At 54.2% G+C, this 21,466-nt stretch overlaps 6 protein-coding genes across 6 annotated transcripts; 4 read left to right on the top strand and 2 right to left on the bottom strand.

Moving 5' to 3' along the window:
* Positions 1 to 21: 21 nt before the first annotated feature.
* On the top strand, positions 22 to 5,101 carry GUITHDRAFT_159531 (hypothetical protein; the record flags this gene model as incomplete). The annotated part of the gene is made up of 28 exons (XM_005834764.1): positions 22 to 114; positions 487 to 538; positions 588 to 646; positions 703 to 744; positions 798 to 892; positions 943 to 982; positions 1,113 to 1,173; positions 1,223 to 1,290; positions 1,345 to 1,419; positions 1,475 to 1,538; positions 1,662 to 1,716; positions 1,769 to 1,811; positions 1,897 to 1,971; positions 2,018 to 2,086; positions 2,252 to 2,302; positions 2,416 to 2,479; positions 2,599 to 2,653; positions 2,874 to 2,901; positions 2,955 to 3,073; positions 3,230 to 3,338; positions 3,386 to 3,421; positions 3,587 to 3,686; positions 3,732 to 3,801; positions 3,997 to 4,066; positions 4,256 to 4,313; positions 4,575 to 4,628; positions 4,729 to 4,775; positions 4,915 to 5,101. The coding sequence occupies 28 exons, from the start codon at positions 22 to 24 to the stop codon at positions 4,978 to 4,980; spliced, it is 1,818 nt and encodes a 605-aa protein (XP_005834821.1). The 3' UTR covers positions 4,981 to 5,101.
* Positions 5,102 to 5,295: 194 nt separating this feature from the next.
* Positions 5,296 to 6,648, bottom strand: GUITHDRAFT_106390 (hypothetical protein; the record flags this gene model as incomplete). Its single annotated transcript, XM_005834765.1, has 5 exons — positions 5,296 to 5,364; positions 5,565 to 5,631; positions 5,676 to 6,337; positions 6,386 to 6,481; positions 6,526 to 6,648. The coding sequence occupies 5 exons, from the start codon at positions 6,646 to 6,648 to the stop codon at positions 5,296 to 5,298; spliced, it is 1,017 nt and encodes a 338-aa protein (XP_005834822.1).
* Positions 6,649 to 7,764: 1,116 nt separating this feature from the next.
* GUITHDRAFT_106391 (hypothetical protein) lies at positions 7,765 to 10,118 on the top strand (the record flags this gene model as incomplete). Its single annotated transcript, XM_005834766.1, has 6 exons — positions 7,765 to 8,085; positions 8,243 to 8,354; positions 8,405 to 8,728; positions 8,776 to 8,901; positions 9,081 to 9,692; positions 9,772 to 10,118. The coding sequence occupies 6 exons, from the start codon at positions 7,765 to 7,767 to the stop codon at positions 10,116 to 10,118; spliced, it is 1,842 nt and encodes a 613-aa protein (XP_005834823.1).
* A 2,879-nt stretch (positions 10,119 to 12,997) lies between these two features.
* Positions 12,998 to 15,373, top strand: GUITHDRAFT_106392 (hypothetical protein; the record flags this gene model as incomplete). Its single annotated transcript, XM_005834767.1, has 8 exons — positions 12,998 to 13,318; positions 13,547 to 13,658; positions 13,709 to 13,744; positions 13,781 to 14,032; positions 14,080 to 14,205; positions 14,290 to 14,901; positions 14,981 to 15,287; positions 15,328 to 15,373. 8 exons carry the CDS (start codon positions 12,998 to 13,000, stop codon positions 15,371 to 15,373), a joined length of 1,812 nt encoding a protein of 603 aa, XP_005834824.1.
* A 267-nt stretch (positions 15,374 to 15,640) lies between these two features.
* GUITHDRAFT_69210 (hypothetical protein) lies at positions 15,641 to 18,889 on the bottom strand (the record flags this gene model as incomplete). The annotated part of the gene is made up of 6 exons (XM_005834768.1): positions 15,641 to 15,901; positions 16,437 to 16,787; positions 16,942 to 17,129; positions 17,282 to 17,384; positions 17,616 to 17,804; positions 18,044 to 18,889. 6 exons carry the CDS (start codon positions 18,887 to 18,889, stop codon positions 15,641 to 15,643), a joined length of 1,938 nt encoding a protein of 645 aa, XP_005834825.1.
* Positions 18,890 to 20,099: 1,210 nt separating this feature from the next.
* Positions 20,100 to 21,288, top strand: GUITHDRAFT_137221 (hypothetical protein; the record flags this gene model as incomplete). Its single annotated transcript, XM_005834769.1, has 4 exons — positions 20,100 to 20,360; positions 20,411 to 20,578; positions 20,625 to 20,772; positions 20,915 to 21,288. 4 exons carry the CDS (start codon positions 20,100 to 20,102, stop codon positions 21,286 to 21,288), a joined length of 951 nt encoding a protein of 316 aa, XP_005834826.1.
* Positions 21,289 to 21,466: the final 178 nt, after the last annotated feature.

Genomic DNA, 21,466 nt, shown 5'->3' on the forward strand with positions numbered 1-21,466 from the left:
CTTACACCTCACGTCGCCGTCATGCTGCGCGGCTCGTCACTGCTGCTGCTCCTGGCGTCTGCCGCGGCGAATTCCATGCTCTATCCCCATGCCAGGCAAGATGCTTTTACACATGTTCATCTCAGATGTGTTTTTCTTTGCTTCTTCTGTTTTTCCTTGCTCTTTCTGCCTCAGCCTGTTCAATCTTGATGCTTTGGAACCACCTCTCTATAGAATCTTCCAGCATCTTCTGAGACGCATCCACCACTATGCTTTGTTCTACCAATATTCAGCAGCGCTATGCGAATCACCTTCCATATATCAGCATGCGACGCTTATTTCAACCTGAAATGTCTGCTTGTTGTTTGCAGCCCTTTTGGAAGGCTTAGCTTGGCGACGACCAGCTCTACCAACATGTGATGCCAGTCTCTCGGAGTTGGTGATGTGTACCTCTGAATTTGTTTCTCTTGCAGGAGGTTGAGGGGAGGACAACCGGATATCTTCAAGGTGACCACCAAACCCACGACCCCTTACAGCGGTCAGAAGCCTGGAACCTCGGGTGTGTTGAAAGTAGAGCTCTGCACAGCATGTATTTATCTTCTCTCCAGGACTTCGTAAGAAGACTCGTGACTTCATGCAGAAGGATTATCTTGCCAACTTCGTACAGGTATGCATACTGCCAATGATCCACTACCCTGCAATGGCATGACTTGCCGTGGCCAGAGTGTCTTCAATACTCTCGTTGACCAGAAGGTTCCTGTCGAGGTGCGATCACCTCCTTTCTGCAAAGAAAGATGCCTTACCAATCGCCCCAACAGAAGGGAACCTTGGTCATCTCCGGAGACGGGCGCTACTTCAACAAAGAGGCCATCCAGATCATCGCCAAGATCGCAGTTGCTGCTGGTGTGGACAGGTTGGTTGAGACCTTTGTCACGGATGACTCGCTAAAGCGTGCTCTCTCAGACTGTGGATCGGACAGAATGGCCTCCTTTCTACCCCAGCGGTCCCTCGAGCTTTCACTCGTCGGAAGTTCTGATAGTGTTCTTAGGCCTCGGCAGTCCTGCGCAACCGTGAAGGCGGATTCAAGGCGAGCTCATCCGCGTCACCTGGCGACTCCCTGACGACCTTTGCAGGCCATCGGCGCCTTTATTCTCTCTGCATCCCACAATCCTGGTGGCATCGATGAGGATTTCGGTGAATAATCGCCTCTCTACCGTGCTGACCTGACTTGCTGGGCTGGCAGGCATCAAGTTCAACGGGATGAATGGAGCTCCTGCTCCTGAGCAAGTTACCAACAGCATCTTCGAGAAGGTGGCTTTTGGGAGATGCTAGAGGCTGAAGGATGACGTGGGCTCGTTTGTTCAGACCAAGCAGATCTCTGAGCTGAAGATGGCCGATGACCTGCCCGAGATCGACATCAGCAAGATTGGAAAGACGAAGGTGAAGCAAAAACAGCCCTGGTTGATGAAGGGAGCATGCTCAAGATACGATGCAGTACGACTCTCCCGATGGGAAGAAGCACCTCGAGGTGGAAGTGTTCGACAGCACCGAAGATCACGGTGAGTCGACATGTCAAGGGAGGAGGGGGGGGAGGGAGATGAGTGTGACGACGGCGGTCCATGATAGCTGATTAAGATCCCAGTAGATTGTGCGGTAGAGATGACTGACGTGTGTCCCAACAGTGAACCTCTTGAAGAAGTGCTTCGACTTCGACAAGATCAAGCAGTTCGTCTCGAGGTATGTGAAGGATTCGTTCGCCTTCTAGCCTTAATAAAGCTTGGCCTTCCAGGAAGGACTTCAGCATGTGCTACGATGCCCTCCATGGCGTTCAGGTGAATACTTGAAAGATGGGGAGGAAGGAGAGGGAGGTGTCAAGGTAGTAGAGGCTCTTGTTCCGCTGATTCTTCGCGTCCCCAGGGCCCCTATGCCAAGAAAGTCTTCTGCGATACCTTCGGCCTTCCCTCATCCATCCTCCTCAATTGTGAGCCCAAGGTCAGGACAAGACCTGCTTGCTGCAGCGGCTCACCAGAACCCATAGGAAGACTTCGGAGGACCCAACTCGCCTTCCCACGGACACGCTGACCCCAACTTGGCTAACGCAAGAGAGGTAGGGAACGAGACTCCTCTTCCTCCTCTTCCTTCCCGTCCTCCTCTTCCTCTTCCTTCTTGTCCTCCTCTTCCTCTTTCTTCTCGTCCTCCTCTCCCTCTTCCTCCCCGTCCTTCTTTTCCTTCTCTTCCATGTCTCCTCCTTCTCATCCTTACTGATGCACAGCTCTGCGACCGCATGGGAGTTGGCAAGGATGGAATGCCGATCGAGGGACACGTACGTACTTCACGTCTGCCCCACTCCCATCTTCTTTTCTATCCTCTCTTCTTCCTTGATCGCTCCATCCTACTTCTCTCGTTGCCAGCATGTTGTAGCTCACTCAGACACAGAAAGGAGACATCCCCGCCTTTGGCGCTGCAGCGGACGGGGATGCTGACCGCAACATGATCTTGGGTGAGAGGGATGGCTGCGGCTAGAGGCTGGGTTGGTGTTGGGAAGGAGGAGGAGGAGGAGAGGAGGAGGAGGAGGAGAGAGTCTATGAGTTGAGGGAAGGTTGATTCGACATGTCACAGGATCCAAGGTCTTCGTTAGCCCCTCAGATTCTCTTGCAATCATCGCTGACAACATGTGAGAATTTGATTTCTCCTCTGCAGTAGTTGCTTCTTTGATGTACTGCTGGGAATGATATGCGATGAGAAAATTTGCTTTTCCCTTTTGGAGCGATGATAGCAATTACGATGATGTTGTGGTCAAGATTGTGATCGGTGTTCCTGTCAAGAAGATGGAGTGACGGCGATAGACTTTCTCTCTTGGAACTTGATGCCTATTTCTGACACTCTACTTTCAGCGAGTGCATTCCTTTCTTCCAAAAATCCGTAAGTTTTTCACACGCTTTGGATGTACTCGAGTGACATCTCTTCCACCTCAGGGCCTCAAGGCGGCAGCAAGGAGCATGCCGACCAGCAGAGCTCTCGACCTTGTCTGTGAGTCCAAGAAGATTCCCTGCTTCGAGACCCCCACCGGATGGAAGTTCTTCGGCAACCTCATGTAAGTGATGGAGCAAGAGCATGAGATGAGATGAGATGAGGTTAGGTTAGGTGAGGTGAGGTGAGGTGAGGTGAGTGGGGCGTCGAGGAGCAGGAGGGACGTCATGATGCATGAGGAGGAGGAGGTGCTGTGCACCGCATGACTGTAACGTGGCAGGGACTGCGAGCAGTACCAGCCCTTCCTCTGCGGAGAGGAGAGCTTTGGAACTGGATCCAACCACATCCGCGAGAAGGACGGGATGTGGGCCGTGCTTGCATGGCTGCAGGTAGAGATTTCCAGCTCTAGATTTGATCCCTCCTGACTCGAATGTAGATCCTTGCTTCCAAGAACCCTGACCAGGCACTGCGAGTCTACTCCTCCCTCCCCTCCCTCCCTTCCCTAGTCCTGTCCCCTTCGCTTCCAGGGCTCCCTTATCGTATGCCTGATCCACGTTCATTCACCACCTCTGCTCCACCTCTCCTCCTCTCCTCCTTTTTCTTTTCTTCTCTTCCTCACCCCTCACAAGCACTGCAGAGCAAGCCCCTGGTCACCGTAGAGGACATCGTGAGAGCTCACTGGAGCAAGTACGGCAGGAACTACTACGTGCGCTATGACTACGAGGGGGTCGAGCTGGGTATTTGCTGGGAATCTGCTGCGGAGGAGACTCACTGGACCGCAGCCCAGGCAGAGAACATGATGAAGTACATGTCGGACATGGCTGGCAAGTGGCCGGCCGACGCCTTCAACGGGTGAATTCGCCGCCCTTGTCTCTCCTGCTCCTCCTCGTCCTCCTCTTGCTCTTGCTCTTGCTCTTGCTCTTGCTCTTGCTCTTGCTCTTGCTCTTGCTTCCCCACTTTAAACGTCCTTCCTCGTCTTCGACTTCCTGCTGCGCCTTTCCCTCATCCTACCGCTGTGACTGATCTTTATCTTTCTGCTCGTTGCAGCATGGAGATTGAGACTGCTGATGTCTTCAAGTACAACGACCCTGTCGACAAGTCCGTCTCCGACAATCAGGTAGGGAGCAAGGATCGGAGAGGAGCAGGGTGGCGGGCGGGGTAGACGGGGAGTGCAAGGGGAAAAAGGGGTTGAGGAGGGAAAACAAGTGTTTGGAAAGAAGGAGGGGAGAGGGGAGAACAAGCATGTGTAGCAGAGGACGAAGAGGTGAGGGAGTAGAGGGCGAGTGATACGATTTCATCACCGCAGGGCATTCGATTCATCTTCAAGAATGGCTCCCGCATCGTCTTCCGCGTTAGCGGAACAGGTCAATTGATTCAGTCCTGTTCCCTTGCCGATCCCTACTCTGCGCTCAACTTCCCCTCCTCTACTCCATTTTTCCCTCCCCTCATCTTCTCCCACCACTCCCCACCCTTCCCCTCCAACCGGATGTCATACCCGCTTCGGTCCTGCAGTAACCTTCTTTCCTCCCTCCTCTCGTCTCTAGTGTTGGTTTCGCCCATTTCCTCCCCCCGTCCGTTCTATACTCTCCTCCTAGTTCTCCTCTTTTCGCTCACGATGCTACCAGGAGTGGTCGGGGCGACTATCCGCCTCTACCTCGAGAAGTACGAGGGTCCATCAGGTGAACCTGTTGCTCCGTCCTCCTCCTCCCGTCCTCAGTTCACTCCCCTCTCCTCGTCCTCTTCTTCCTTTCCCTCCTACTCCCGCTGACAACCTGGCAGGAAACTTGAACGCTCACCCACTTGAAACTGTGAAGCCGATCGCCGAGGTAAATCATTGATGCTGCTGCTGCTCGTGCCTCCGTCCTCATTGGCTATCTCAAGCACCCTTGGCTACCTTTTTCTCTCACACACTCCTCATCCTCAACCCTGTCTATCTCCCCTCCTCGCCCTCACCCTTTCTTCCAGCTGGCATTGAAGCTCTCCAAGTTGGAGGAGTTCACCGGCAGGAAGGCTCCGTCAGTGATGACATGAAGTCCTTGATGCCATGACGCGCTGTATGAGATGAAGAGACGAGAATTACTCGGCTTGACTTGTCAGAGTCCCTACCACTTTCTCCTTCACTCTTTCATTCACGTAAATCTCAAACAACACGAAGACCTGATTGCCGTTGCGCTTCCAAACTCCTCCCATCTCCTCCCCTGTCCAATCTCTCTCACTTCACACACATGTTCACTCTGAAGATGCCTTATACACATTTCTCCGTCTCTCCTTCCTTGAGCTACAGCAAACCAGCCTTCTTATCTCTTCACTGTAATGTACACAGGGCTCGACCCTCAGCAACGTTGACTAGTTGCACGAGCTTGTCTGATAGTCGATCATCTTCCAGACCCCATCGACGTCCTTGTACACCAGCGCCTGTAAAGCAACTCAGGCAGGAGCCGTTGCGACAACATACGAACATTCCAGTAACAGCAAACTGAACAAGACTACCACTGCTACACATCACAAATAAGGGACTGCAATAACAACACAACCCATCTTCCAGAGCGAAAATCGACAGCGCTTCGGCATATGTCTCAACACTACAAGTCGCTTCCACTTCAAAGTGCCCTCACATTTGCCCGGACATTCGTCTCGACGGAGTTGACAACTTTCTTGTAGTCTAGGATGAGATACAGGTACCTGACTCGCTCGTAACCGATCAGAACAAACCCATTAAGACTCACGTCAGCGAGTTCTTCTGCAGGCCGCTTGACAAGACCTGAGCCTGCGCCTTGGCATCCTGCTCGACCAGCTGCTGGATTCCTTGCTGGGTTTCAGTGATCTTCTGCTGGCTCAGCTTCTGCTGCTGTTCGGCCGCGCCGATGCTGTTCTGCAAGGCGGAGATGTCTGAGTTGATCCCGGAGATTAAGGCAGAGTCCACGGAATTTCCGCTCTCCAGCGCAGACTTCTTGAAGCTCAGCTTCTGGACCAGGACTGCTTGTAGCTTCAAGATTTGGTCGGAGGCCTGCTGGAGGAGGGTCTGACTGCTTGTTTGCAGGTCGCTGAGGGTCGAAATCTCTTGCCCGATGTTCCGCACCCTCGTCTCTGCATGCAGCAGCTGGTTCAGCACGTAGCTCTCCTCTGTCGTCGGCTTCAGGGCGTAGGATCTCAGCAGCTTGTCCGTTGCGTTCGTCCCCTCCAGCAGCACGGGAGCATCGAGGCTGAGCTGAGACCAGGAGTCTCCAACAGTCGTGATCATCTCGGGGGAGGAGGACTTGATGTTCTTCGAAGAGGTCTGGAGGAGGATCGACCAGGGAAGCTGCGGTTTCTTGCAGATCTGCACGGGTTGAGTCTTGGACTGATCGGCCATTGCGATGTCCAAGAGGAGGTAAAAACATTGCTTGTCCTGCCACGACATTATGAGTAAGTTGCATTCTCAAGAGAAGGGGCAAACCGCAGGGCTTGTTGACAAGTATGAGGCCATCGCAATCTTGTTCAAGATCACCGACGTGCAGAAAATGTTCTTGATGTTCATGTAGTCCACCGCATACTGATTCATGTCAGAGAAGATGGAGATAGTCAATATTTTGGCACCTTCGCTACTTGTTGCACTTCCCCCATCATGTCAGGAGATGCTGTCTTCCAGTCGCTCACAGAAATACCAAAGATGCCGCCGGCAGACATGCAGAAGACAAGGAGGATAGCTTGAAGGTTCATGGCCTGTACCGTTGTCAGCTTTTCAGCTCCACTCCATCACAAATCTTTGCAAGTGTTGTGTTGTGTTGTGTTGTGTTGTGTTGTGTTGTGTTGCGTCAGACGTTTCTTTCATATCATTCACTTTACCTCCTTATGCTACCTCCTCTCCTCTCCTCTCCTCTCCTCTCCTCTCCTCTCCTCTCCTCTCCTCTCCATTTCCTAGCCCGTCCCCTGCCATCCATTCGTTTGACCGCTACCCCTCTTAAAACATTTTTCTTCACGCATATATGTAATATTTAAAGATTACATATCCAACTGAACCAGTCAAATAAGAATATTATCTTGTAGGAAGGCAATTAATAATAAGTAATGTTTTATTTAGAAACAAAGTTTCATTTCGATTAAAAGGTACAGATCAAAAATATATTTTGGCACATGACTATAAGACCTTGCGCTAGGATAAAGGAGATAGGTGAGTCCTAGGTATCCGCTTGAGGGATGTCATAGATAGATACCCCGGGGGGTACCTGGCTAGAAGATCCTAAGAACGCGAAGAGTCAATGCAATGGAGAGGATGAATGATGACGATAATGATGACGATGACGATGACGATGACGATGACGATGACGATGAGGAGGAAGAGGAAGAAGAAGAGGAAGAGGGGGAGGAGGAGGAAGAGGGGGAAGAGAAGGAGGACGAGGTGGTGGTGGCTGAGGGGAGGGGGTAGGATGAGGAAGAGAATGGGGAAGGGGGAGAAGGAGGAGGAGGAGGAGGGGGGGAGACGGAGAACGGTGGTGACAACAAAGGATCCACCTTTCGGAGGGTCGCAAGGAGGGGAAGCAGATGCGAGACGAATGAATGGGTTTAGACGATGATAGAAACGAAGATTAGACCCTTCTACCCTGCAATCTCGTGACGAACATATTCTCCTCTCTATCAGATGCGGAACGTTTGCATGGGAGAATGTAATTTTGTAGGTGTGTTCTCATCGAAAGGGCTGTAAATATTTCACAAAAAAAATGAAGAGCGTATGAACATTAGAGTAGTCAATCAATCCATTCAAACTAAAGCTAACCTGTAGTACACCTGGATAATGTGGCAGCTATTCACGATACATCTTGTACAGGTCTCATCTCCATGGACTGGTCGAGAACTGGCCATCGGGCCGGCATTTTCGTCGGTCTGATCGCCGCCGTGGCATTGATCGGAGTATTGAACCTCACCCTGAACCGCCAAGTGAAGGATGTAGCTTTGATGCAAGCATCGCCTGGTGCAGCCCAGACACAGCAGCTGTATCAGGTCGGCGACCAGGAGTACCTGCCGCTCAACGAAGGCTCCCCGGAGGACATGGCGATGGAGATTGAGAAGATCATAGCGAAAGAAAAGGTCTTGCTAGGAAAGCTCCAGACGAGGGCTAAGAAGCATCAACGCGTTGAGATTCGTGTCGAAGCTGGACAGGTGAGTGCGCGAGTAGCGTCGTGTGCGCTTCAGTGTTGTGCTATGGTCGTAGAGTCGACGTGTTTTACCCTACTGTTGAGCGTTGACCGTCATGTGCTCGCTTGCGCGATCTTTCCAATCAGCCTGCGACAGTGAGCATGTAACCACCTTGGCGCAGATCGGCCCACGCGGTCCGACGGGGCCCAAGGGATACCCGGGTCCTCAAGGCTTTAGGGGAGAGCGAGGCCCACGAGGAGTCATCGGACCGACTGGTCCCATAGGAGACCAAGGTCGGAAAGCAGCGCCTCTTGCTGGAGAGTCGTGACCTTCCCGTCCGCAGGACCCCAAGGCATCCAGGGGATCAAGGGCGAGGACGGTCTGCCAGGACCTCACGGCGATCAGGGTGACGCAGGTCCCCCCGGACCCCCTGGCCCCAAGGGACGCAGGGGCAAGGAAGGTCTCCGAGGGGACGAGGGTCCTCTTGGGAAGAACGGTCCTCCCGGCGCACCCGGAGAGATGGGAACGCTCGGCCCTCCTGGCCCAGATGCCAACGACGGCATGGCCGGACCCCCCGGACCCCCCGGACCCCCTGGACCTCCTGGTATCGACGGAGTGGCGGGAGTAGCTGGTGATATGGGCCCACCTGGGTTCGAAGGAGCCCCAGGTGATTTGGTTTCTCCTCCTTTCCTTGCTTGCTGAGTCGTGAGGCAGGGAACAATGGGAATCCTGGTCCACAAGGCTCTCAAGGGGCCCCGGGCAAGAGTCAGTGCAGCCTGCAGACTGGGCTGGGGAAGCAGTGGTGCTGTGGAACTGTCCCGTCCTCCGCGTTGCAAATCGGTAAGTGTCTGATACACCGTCGCTCCCTTCTTTCCCCGCATCCGCTATGTGTGTGTCTTGGGGGATGTCGGGCTGAGGGAGTAGGCCCAAGAAGATTGGTGCCCTGTTTGCTTTCTGCAGCGTCTCACTTGGCTCCTCCTCCTCTCGCTCAGACGGCTCTGAGTGATTTTTCCCTGTAGAATCCTCCACCTCGTTCTTCACGACTGTGGACACTTCCCACTGTCAGTTCACAGGGCAGCCTATCTACTACGCAACTGTCTATGGAAATGCTGGTATGTGGGAAGTTATCACGGCTGCTGACATGACCGACCCGTCCGGGTTGCCTGACTCTATCTCCAAGAATCAGCTTAGAATCTGGCTCCGTGCTAACGTGTACACCACTCTTAGCAAGGTTGCTGATGATTGGAACTGGAACCTTCGCTGGTGTGGAGTAGGCAGCGTGGACGTGCCAGCACCCTCATACGCCATGTGCTGCGGCAAGACCAGTCCCACCGGCTGGGAAGAGGATCATGGACAAGGAAAGGTGGTTGTGTCGCTTAAGGGCTGCGAGTTCACCGGGTCTGAGACTCCCTACATCTTCACCTCCTTGTCCGACACGAGCGGAGGAAAATCGGCTCAAGCTCTTGGCGTGAACTCGATCTATGGGCCGAGCAAAGATGCGTTCACTGTATCTCTCAAGATGCTTCCCGGATATTCGACTATAGGGTACCAGGGGTACAACCAGGCCAACTTCCAGCTCAACTGGTGCGCGTTCCAGCCTCGAATCAACGAGGGCTTCGCGGGATATCCATGTGAGTAGCCGTCCTTGGCGCTGTCTCCGTGAAGGAGCCTTGCTCTCTCAGCTTACCTGTCTCACCCTTACTGCTGCAGGCACGGCTCCTCGCTTGCTCGCTGGAGCAGGAGGTCAGAGCGTCCAGAGCAACAACGGCAAGATGTGCTGCGACAAGACCAAGTACTCAGGATGGCTGGACACAGGAGACAGCAAGACTATCTACCGCACTGTCGACGTCTCTCGCTGCGGCTTCAGCGTCGTCTCGACTGTTCTCATCAACCTACGAGGAGACGCAGGGACGGCAGACCGCGTGGGAGGTACCGCAGCCTTCAGCTGGGTGGACAGCAAGACGCTCAAGTATGTCGTGTGGACCGGCGGCGTCTACAAGTACTATGACGCCGACAAGTATCACTGGCGTGCTGAATGGTGCCTGATGGGCGAGTAGAGAAGCAAGACAAGTCATGAAGCTGGTTGAACGATGCAACTCTTGATCTTCCACCTGCTCCTGTGCTCCTGCTCCTGCGCTGCACCTGCACCTGTTCCTGTTCCTGCGCCTGCCCCGGCTTCGGCACCTGGTCCCATCACCACCTGGAACCAGCACCTAGACCGACTCTATCGCCATGGACATGTCTGTCCACCTCCTACGTCACTTCTGCGATTCACCTTGACCTGCTTGCCTCTCCTCTACCTGCCTGACACTCGCCCTGAGATCAATACGGAAAACGATCGAGAAACTCTGCTACTTTACTGTCCTTGTTTCTTACCTCTATTCCATTCCGTTCTTTTGCACCAGCTTCTTTGCTCTCTGTTTTTTTGCTTTTCTCCATTCCCTCCCTCTTCTCGGCTTCACATTTGCACTCACAATTAGGGAAGCTATTTCGGCTTCCAATCTGCTCCCGCAGCTGCTCCTCCTCTGTCTGTCTCTCTCCTCCATGGCAGCAGTCTGCTCCCGCTGCTCCTTCTGCTCCCGCTGCTCCCGCTGCTCCTTCTGCTCGAGAGTTTCAAAAGCGGACTCTCCTCCTCTCGCCCCACCTCAACTTCCTTCTCATCTCCTCTCCTCTGGCACTGCTGCAGCTCATGCATCTCATCTTCTCTATGTGCTGGGAGCATGTCACTTCCAATCTAAAAGCAGATTGTCAAACACGATCAACAGAAACTTCCTCCAGCTCCTCGCCTGCTGATTCTTCTGCTCCTCCTCCTCCTTTTTGTCGATGCCCTGCAGCGCTCTCTTGCTCTCTTTCCGCCCTCTCCTCCGTATCCTGGCGAGCAGCAACTGCGCGTAGCTCTCGGCGTCCTCGTTGAGCTCCCGTCGCTCATCGAGGTGCTTTCTCAGCTCCGACATATTATATTTGACGCTGCATCAATGAGAGTCTAGCTCCTTCTGCAGCGCTGATGAGGGTTGTGAGCCTTCGGAAGGAGGGGCTCCAGGGGGAACGGGCTACAAGACTGACTCGCTGACTCGGGGGGATAGAGCTCCACAGTGTAGCTGGCATGAGCCCGGAGAGAGCTGCCTGCACCTGAGACAATTGCGCCCGTCGCTCCAGATGAGGGGGAAAAGTCTGCATCAACCGTCCTGTGATTGAACGCTGGGGGGGAAGAAAAGGAGGTCCGCCCGCGAGTTGAAAGAGAGCTGGAGACGGGATCGAATTGTTCAAGTGCGCGTCATCCAGGTCACTGAGTGATAAACTCTCCAAAAGTATCTCTCGAATCAGTGTTGATACACGAAGTAATCCCGTCAAAAAACCAAAGAGCAAGTGTGCATAACAGTGTGACATCTATTCAAGAAAGACCTGACGACTTGTCATATCCTTTTCAACGAACAAGGTACTGCACACGATTACCTATCCCACGACGAGCCAAAATACTGTCGACCTCAAAATACTGTCCATCTCGTTGAAAGGAGTCGGTTGAAGCGTATACTGCAAGGTTTCAATCCATGGTTACGCACCTTCAGGCATGCTATCTTGTGTCCAAGAGGCCTAGTGTAACCCTAGGCATGTGGGAACGTGTTTTCGTTGATTTCGTTTCAGGTTGCAAATGGATGACGCTCGCGCTATGTTACGAAAGGAACTGAGCACGCTGATGGATACTTATCATGCGGAGTCTTCACTTCACCCAGGTGCAACCTCGGTCACGCTGCCGGATCTCATGATCTCACGCACTCTATAGCGGAACGATTGTAGTAGTATCATTTTGCCGAGACAGATAGTCTGCGATGACATAGGAGATTTCTTCCAAGTCGTAGTCGGCAAGAATTTGACACCATCGGTTGCTCTGCGTGAGAAGATACTGCAGACTTTCTTGCTCTGCAGAGCAATCGAAGAGCCAAGCTCGCGTTCCTTGCTTTGAAAAGAGACGGCAATCTCCCTGGTAGAAGTGAGAGACATAAGGGAAGACGCTGTGTGCAAACGATCTGCATCGCGGGAGCTGGTCTGCCGGCCTGGCGAGGAATTCTTCACCCAGGGACGCGAAGTGACCCTTAGACGCCATAGGATGGAGAGGAGGAAGAGGAGGAGGAGGATGAAAAGGAGAGGGATAAGGAGGAGAGGAGGATAAGGAGGAGGATGCCAGAGGAGGGGAGGAGGAGGAGGAGAGGAGGATGAAAGAGGAGGAGGAGGAGGTTGAAGAGGAGCAGGAGGAGTATAGGAGGAGGAGGATTACAGGAGGAGGAGGACGAGGATGACGAGGATGAAGAGGAGGAGGGGGAAGAGGATGCCAGAGGAGGAGGAGGACGAGGATGACGAGGATGAAGAGGAGGAGGGGGAAGAGGATGCCAGAGGAGGAGGAGTATAGGAGGAGGAGGATGAAGAGGAGAGGAGGATGAAGGAGGGTAGGCGGAAGAGTTTTGTTGAATTATTTGACGGTAAATATATTTTTAAGATTATATATATAAAACATTCACTACGATTGTCATTCACCTCGGTACTAATCCAGAATATATATATGAAGAGAGGTGATAGGTAGATATCCTATGGGGTACGGGGCTAGGAGATACTAGGAATGCGAAGAGTCAAGATGGCAACGCGATGAGACGGCAAAAAGAGGAAGGATAAGGAGGAGAAGGGGAAGGAGAATGAGAAGACAAAGATAGTAAAGAAGCAACCCAGAAACAGATCCTTCTGCCCTGAAATCTCGTGAAGTACATATTCTCCTCTCTATCAGATGCGGAGAAGATTGTGTAGGTGGGTTCTCATCTCGAAAGAGGTATCAAGCGCGTATGAACATTAGAGTAGTCAATCAATCCATTCAAAGTAAAGCTAACCTGTAGTACACCTGGATAATGTGGCAGCTATTCACGATACATCTTGTACAGGTCTCATCTCCATGGACTGGTCGAGAACTGGCCATCGGGCCGGCATTATTGTCGGTCTGATCGCCGCCGTGGCATTGATCGGAGTATTGAACCTCACCCTGAACCGCCAAGTGAAGGATGTAGCTTTGATGCAAGCATCGCCTGGTGCAGCCCAGGCACAGCAGCTGTATCAGGTCGGCGACCAGGAGTACCTGCCGCTCAACGAAGGCTCCCCCGAGGACATGGCGATGGAGATTGAGAAGATCATGGCGAAAGAAAAGGTCTTGCTAGGAAAGATCCAGACGAGGGCTAAGAAGCATCAACGCGTTGAGATTCGTGTCGAAGCTGGACAGGTGAGATACCTGAGAGCGGGGATGTGATGACCGTGGGACATGGTGTATAGCTGAGATGTCGACTTCGATGCTGTATCTGCGCGAGTAGCGTCGTGTGCGCTTCAGTGTTGTGCTATGGTCGTAGAGTCGACGTGTTTTACCCTACTGTTGAGCGTTGACCGTCATGTGCTCGCTTGCGCGATCTTTCCAATCAGCCTCGACAGTGAGCATGTAACCACCTTGGCGCAGATCGGCCCACGTGGTCCGACGGGGCCCAAGGGATACCCGGGTCCTCAAGGCTTTAGGGGAGAGCGAGGCCCACGAGGAGTCATCGGACCGACTGGTCCCAGAGGAGACCAAGGTCGGAAAGCAGCGCCTCTTGCTGGAGAGTCGTGACCTTCCCGTCCGCAGGACCCCAAGGCATCCAGGGGATCAAGGGCGAGGACGGTCTGCCAGGACCTCACGGTGATCAGGGTGACGCAGGTCCCCCCGGACCCCCTGGCCCCAAGGGACGCAGGGGCAAGGAAGGTCTCCGAGGGGACGAGGGTCCTCTTGGGAAGAACGGTCCTCCCGGCGCACCCGGAGAGATGGGAACGCTCGGCCCTCCTGGCCCAGATGCCAACGACGGCATGGCCGGACCCCCCGGACCCCCCGGACCCCCTGGACCTCCTGGTATCGACGGAGTGGCAGGAGTAGCTGGTGATATGGGCCCACCTGGGTTCGAAGGAGCCCCAGGTGATTTGGTTTCTCCTCCTTTCCTTGCTTGCTGAGTCGTGAGGCAGGGAACAATGGGAATCCTGGTCCACGAGGCTCTCAAGGGGCCCCGGGCAAGAGTCAGTGCAGCCTGCAGACTGGGCTGGGGAAGCAGTGGTGCTGTGGAACTGTCCCGTCCTCCGCGTTGCAAATCGGTAAGTGTCTGATACACCGTCGCTCCCTTTTTTCCGGCTCATTCTCCTCTCGCTTAGACGGCTCTGAGTGATTTTTCCCTGTAGAATCCTCCGTCTCGTTCTACACGACTGTGGACACTTCCCACTGTCAGTTCACAGGGCAGCCTATCTACTACGCATCTGTCTATGGAAATGGAGCTCAATGGGAAGTTATCACGGCTGCTGACATGACCGACCCGTCCGGGACGCCTGACTCTATCTCCAAGAATCAGCTTAGAATCTGGCTCCGTGCTAACGTGTATGCTTCTCTTAGCAATGTGGCTAACGATTGGAAGTGGTCGGTTCGCTGGTGTGGAGTAGGCAGCGTGGACGTGCCAGCACCCTCATACGCCATGTGCTGCGGCAGGTCCAGTACGAGCAACTGGAATGACTATTATGGAGATGGAGTAACGACTGTCTCGCTTAAGGGCTGCGAGTTCACCGGGTCTGAGACTCCCTACGTCTTCACCTCCTTGTCCGACACGAGCGGAGGAAAATCGGCTCGAGCTCTTGGCGTGAACTCGATCTATTCGCCGAGCAACGATGCGTTCACTGTATACCTCAAGATGCTTCCCGGATATTCGACTATGGGGTACCAGGGGTACAACCAGGCCAACTTCCAGCTCAACTGGTGCGCGTTCCAGCCTCGAATCAACGAGGGCTTCGCGGGATATCCATGTGAGTAGCCGTCCTTGGCGCTGTCTCCGTGAAGGAGCCTTGCTCTCTCAGCTTACCTGTCTCACCCTTACTGCTGCAGGCACGGCTCCTCGCTTGCTCGCTGGAGCAGGAGGTCAGAGCGTCCAGAGCAACAACGGCAAGATGTGCTGCGACAAGACCAAGTACTCAGGATGGCTGGACACAGGAGACGGCAAGACTATCTACCGCACTGTCGACGTCTCTCGCTGCGGCTTCAGCGTCGTCTCGACTGTTCTCATCAACCTACGAGGAGACGCAGGGACGGCAGACCGCGTGGGAGGTACCGCAGCCTTCAGCTGGGTGGACATCAAGACGCTCAAGTATATCGTGTGGACCGGCGGCAGCTACAGGTCCTTTGACGCCGCCAGGTATCACTGGCGTGCTGAATGGTGCCTGATGGGCGAGTAGAGAAGCAAGGCAAGTCATGAAGCTGGTTGAACGATGCAACTCTTGATCTTCCACCTGCTCCTGTGCTCCTGCGCCTGCTCCTGTACTCCTGCTCCTGCGCCTCTGCTCCTGCCCCGGCTTCGGCACCTGGTCCCATCACCACCTGGAACCAGCACCTAGACCGACTCTATCGCCATGGACATGTCTGTCCACCTCCTACGTCACTTCTGCGATTCACCTTGACCTGCTTGCCTCTCCTCTACCTGCCTGACACTCGCCCTGAGATCAATACGGAAAACGATCGAGAGACTCTGCTACTTTACTGTCCTCCTCCTCAAACCCTCTGCCGTTTCTTGAGAAGTGTCAGCGCCAGCTCCTCCTCGTCCTGCAGCGATCGTTTCTTGTCTATTGCTTCCTCCTTGCCTTTCCCTCCCTTCCAACCTGCGCTTGCCACCTCAACATCACTATTCTCCTCGTCACTCCCGTCAGAGCTGCGAGCGCCTTGCTCCTCCTCCTCCTCCTCCTCCTCCTCATCATCATCATCATCATCGTCATTCTCCTTCGCGGGACCGGCCCCGTCGGAGCCTTCCTCGTCCTCCTTGAGCATCTTCTTGAGCTTGATCTTGAGCTTCAGCTTCTGCTCCTTCTGCCTCCTCCTGAACTCCTCGCGGTCTTCCCGATCTCTCGACGCCATCAGGTTCTGTTGGCAAACTCGTCAGTCTGTTGGGACACAGCTGGGGGTTTCTCACCCGCAGCTGTTCGGCGTGTGCCTCGGGGGTGATATCATCATCGACTCCCTCCCTCCCCGTCCCCTTCCTCCCCATGTACGCGATCGCGTCCAACGCCTCCCCGGTCTCCTCGTCAAAGACGATGCGCGAGCCGTTCCCTCCGTTCACTCGGATCTTCTTCATGGACCTCTTGGAGATCCTTGGCTTGAGCTCCTCCTTCTGCTCCTCCTCCTCGTCCGCCATGTTGAGGTACTTAGGGTTCTCCGAGACCTTGAAGATCTCATCGTCGCTCTCCCCTCCCCCCTCCTCCTCCTCCTTCTCCACCATTCTCCTGTAGCTGTCGGACAGCACGTCATGGTTCTTCCTGTTGAACATCTTGGTGAACTTTGACTCTGGCTGCACGGTCGCGATCACTCGTGTCCTCTGTGACTTCTCTTCCTCTTCCTCTTCCTCTTCCTCTTCCTCTTCCTCTTCCTCTTTCTCCTCCTTCTCAGCTCCCTTATTTCCGTCCTCCCGGAGAGCGTAGGGGATGTTCTTCTTCTTCACAGCAGGAGCGGCCACAAACCGCAGCCGCGGCATCGTAGGGAGGCCCCAGGAGGAGGCCAGCAGCTCGACGGGGAGCTTGTTGACGTCAAAGATCTGCTTGTCCGGCTGCAGGTGGACGCTCCTCAGGTAGGAGACGAAGGCCTTTTGAGCCATGTGCTTCAAGGAAGCGTCCTGGGAGAGAAGAGTGGCGAGCTTTTGATGGAGAGGCTGGGGGAAGCAGGAGAGAGGGCAAGATCCAGGAGGAAGAACGGAAGACGAGGAATGAGGGAGACCAGGAGAAGGGGATAGGAAGAGACGGAGAGGAAGAGGAAGAGAAAATGGAGGTCAGTCACGCGCGAAGGCAAGGATGCTGATCTTCTACCTGCATCCTCGACTTGTTCACTTGGATCTGCTTGATGGGTATCCTTGCCTCTTGCACGTTGCTCGCCATCTTCTTCTCGTGCTCGCATAGCAGCAGCAGTGACTTCCCCTTCGCCTCGTTCCTGGCTGTCCTCCCCACCCGATGGATGTACGTCGCCACATCCTCCGGGCAGTCGACCTGTGCACATACTCAGCTGCTCTTTGCACCCCCTTCGCTCCTCGTGTGCGTCCTTCCTGCTCCCCGCTCCCCGCTCCCCGCTCCCCGCTCCCCGCTCCCTGTTCCCTATCTCCTCTCCTGTTCATTCTCTGGTTCCATCTGCTCCTCATCTCCTCTGATCGACTTGCCTGGATCACCCAGTCGACCTCGGGGAAGTCCAGTCCTCGTCCAGCCACGTCAGTCGCGAAGAGAACTGCCTCTTTCCTCTCGCAAAAGTCCAGGAAGATCTGCAGGTCCATCAGGAGGGAGGGAGACGAGGAAGGGAGACAAGCAGAAAGGAGAGGAAGGAGAGGGAGATGGTGGGACTGCTGAAGGCAGAACATGGAGGAGGATGGGAAGGAGAGAGGGAACAAAGGAGGTGAGGAGGAGGAACTCGACGGAGAGGAAGGAGATGGATGGCAGGGAGGGAAGGGAGGACAAAGAGGAGGATGAGGAGGAGGTGGAGGATGCGAACGGACCTGCAGCCTCTTCTCCTGCTTGATCTTGCCATGGAGGGCGCTCAGGACCACACCTGGGCGAAGGCGGCAGAAGACCTCGTGGACGAAACGAACTTGATTGCAGGAGGACAGGAAGACGATGGACTTGCTCTTGAGGTGCATCTTGATGAAAGACCACAGCACGTCCAGTTTCTCCGCCGGGTTTACAACCTACGGGGCGAGGCAGCAGGTCAGCAGACGGTCACGGGAGAGATGAGGAGGGCGGGAAGAAAGAGAAAGGGAGTTGGAGAGAGGGGCAGGATGTGGAGGAGCCAGCGGAAGCTTCAGAGAGAGCAGAGGAGGAGAAGCAGACGGGGAGGAGTCGCTGAAGGAAGGAAAGAAAACGGTGAGAAAAGGAGGGGAGAGAATCGGAGGAGGAGCGGGAAGAAGAGAAGGGAGGAGGGGGTGACCATGTAGTGCTGCTGGAGTCTGCTGGGGGTGACGGTGGAGGAGGCCTCGTGGATAGCTATGTACTCGGGCTCCTTGAGGCTTAGCCTCGCCAGGTCCCTCACCTGCTTGGACAGGGTAGCAGAGAAGAGCAGAGTCTGCCTGCTCTTGGGCAGGTTCTCAACGATACTGTTGATCGTCGCAGAGAAGCCGAGGTCCAGGATGCGATCGGCCTCGTCAAGGACTAGCACCTGGAGGTTGCAGGCGTCGAAGCCGTACGTCTCGTCCATGTGCTGCAGCAGCCTCCCCGGCGTGCAGACCAGGATGTTCATGTGGGTGACTCGCTCCTGCTCCTGCCCCACGTCCTTGCCACCGATCACCAGCCCTGCCGACATCTCATGCTTCTTCCCGACCTTCCTCAGGACCTCGAAGATCTGGATCGCAAGCTCTCTTGTCGGCGAGATCACCAGCCCTCCCAGCCCGTCCAGCTTCGACCACTTGAGCCGGAACAGCCTCTCCATTACTGGAATCAGGAACGCCAGCGTCTTCCCCGATCCCGTCTTCGCGGCTCCCAGCAGGTCTCGACCTGCCAGGATGTGCGGGATGCAGGCCCTCTGGATGTCCTTCATAGTCTTGTAGCCTCCCTCCTCGAGCCCCTGCAGCGTCGGGCGCGACAGCGGCAGCTCCCTGAATGACTTGGCTGCTGGCTTGCTGGCAAGGTCATTGGCAAGCGGGTTGGTCCCAGGAGGAGGAGCTTCAGCTGCGATACGCTGCTCTAGGGTCTGAATCTCCTCCTCCAGCCTTTCATGCTTCTTTGATCGCTGCTCCTTGTGCGTTCCTCCTCCCCTCTGCTTCCCTTTGGCCACCATTTTGCCTGCTGTATCGAGAGAGAAGAGCCTGCCGCCTGTGTCGAGCTTACCAAGAAGCTTCAGCTGCTGCCTGTGCCTCTCTCTTGGCCTGGGCATGGCAAGAGTCAGAAGAAAGATAACAGGCAGAGAAAAAAACACTCTAATAGCTTCATTGTACAGTGTATGGCAACGAGAAATATGAACATTGAGGTGGAAAATGGTTGGAGGAAGCAGCGCAAGCGAGTCAATTGCAAGCATTAGAAGCTACACCACAAGCAGGAGTAAGAACAAGAGTGCAGCAATGAGCAGCAGTAGCAATGGAGCATAGGGCAGTAGGGGCAGGGGCAGCAAGCTTCTACTGCAACTACAGGGGCAGCAGCACTTACTCCAACCTTGTCCTAACAATGTATCGGAAGAGTATGAGTGTGAGCATGAGCATGCAGGAGGAGCAGGATCAGGATCAGGAGCAGGAGCAGGAGCAGGAGGGGGAGGAGGAGCCGGAGCGTCATGAACGGCGCGAGGCGTTAATCGCCGCATGACCGCACGTGCATTGCGCAACTGCGAATGAATTTGGGTCATAGACATTCAGGGGGGTACGGGTACTTTCACTACCCCTCCTAAGAACATCATTTTACTCAGATATGTACGGGTGATCATTCCAAGTGTAACATGAATTTCTGGAAAGAAAATCTTGTAAAATGTAAAAAACTAAAAAACCGTAGGGGCTTGAGAGTTGATAAAAAGTTTGTTTTGTATCGACTTGGGGGTGGGGTACTTTTGGATCTGTGCTGTTTAGAGCAGGTGGGGTACATCACCCTACGTGGTCTTATCACACGTTTGTACCCCGAATTTATGGCTCTAAAATACCCTACCCTTGCCTTTCAATCGAGATGTGAAATGATAGGGTAGGGTAGTAAAAGTACAAAGGGCGATAGGCGCGGGATTTTTCATGGCTTGAATATGTACTAGAGGCATAACAAGTAAAGAAGAAGAGAAGGAGAGAAGAAGAAGAGAACAAGAAAAAGAGAAAAAGAGAGAAATAAGTGGAGGATAAGAGGAGAAGAAGAGAAGAAGAGAAGAAGAGAAGAAGAGAAGAAGAGCGAAAGGAGAAGCGAAGAGGAGACGAGGAGAGTGGAAGGAAAACAGAAACGGAGACATCAAGATCGTCATAGGTGGTGGTATCAATCGAGAGACTACGAAAAAGAGAGTGCCGAATAGAGTGGATCGGAGGATGTTCGTTGATGTCGATTGTGCTCGCAAGCAAGAATTCGATTCATCATCGGAGTATTCTTCGCCATACTTCTCGTACAGGCGAGAGATTGTCCAGTTTGTTGCCAAAGTGTGCTCCAAGTTCAAGCTGAAGACTTTGACGATCCACTATGCGATGAACTACCTCGATCGTTTCGTGAGAGCCATCAATATGAAGAGCTCGGACAAATCTCGATACTTTGTCTTCGCAGCTGCTTCTCTGATGATAGCCGCCAAGTTCGAGGTATCCATGTTCCCCGCTCGTCGATCGCTTGAGGTGAACTAAAGTCGCAGGAACGGCCTGACCACGTGCCATACGTCCAAGAGCTCTTCCTACTCCCCGAACTGCGAGGCTTCGACCACTCAGAGGTCTCGTCGTCGGAACTCATGATCCTCAAGGGTCTAGGATGGAAACTGCACGTCTGTACCTACGTCCACATGTTGGACTCGCACATCAGCACGGTGCTTCATGCCATTGCCTCCTCGAGGACGCTGACAAGGCCGCCAGGGGATATGCAGCACGACAGAGGAGGCGTCTGTCGACGACATCTCGCGAAGGAACCTGGTCAAGTACATCTACTTCTTCGCCGACCTGTGCCTGCTCAACTGCAAGTACTCCGACCTCCCGGTCGGCCACGTCGTCTCCTCCATCATCGGTGAGCTCTCGCTCCTGCTGCGGTCTCTCCGTCATCCCCGCCATCGTACTGCTCCTGCACCACTCTGGCCCGCGCCTTCTCTCCTGTGCCCTCCCTCTCCCTCCTCCGGTTGAGTCTGTCAAGGTGACTTGACTCGTTTCAGGAGCTGCCCGGCTGTCGGTCCAGCTGCAACCCTGGTGGCCCACCAGCCTCGAGGAGACGCTGAGCTTCCGGGAGAAGGATATCGAAGCTTGCACGCACATGATCTTGAACGACTTCCTGCTCCAGTGGCCCGACTGGTTTCCTCAGCACCTGAGAGGATGGAAGGCTGCTGTTGCGTCGACGCCGTGCCGAGTGCCATGCAGGGAGGAGAGGGAGTCTTTGGATGCGATGCACATCGACGAGGAGGGTTATAAGAAGAATCTCCTGCAGGAGATGGAGAGAGACGTCGAGGAGGACGGGGAGGCTGCGATGCTTGTTGCACCCCTCCCTTTATCATCTAAGCTGAAGGATGGAAGTCAGCTGCTGGTGCTTTAGATGCTGGACGCATTACATCGGTTACGTAGAAGTTGAGTGTTGGTTTGCCTTGTTTGTGTTTCTATTTTGTAATCTAGTTACACCTATGTGATGTAGTGCATGATTGAATTAAGATACCTTACTCCTCATATTTGCCCAGACACATATTGTCAACATGACCTCCTTCCATACCATTTCT

The sequence above is a fragment of the Guillardia theta genome (assembly GCF_000315625.1).
Source record: "Guillardia theta CCMP2712 unplaced genomic scaffold GUITHscaffold_24, whole genome shotgun sequence".
NCBI lineage: Eukaryota > Cryptophyceae > Pyrenomonadales > Geminigeraceae > Guillardia > Guillardia theta.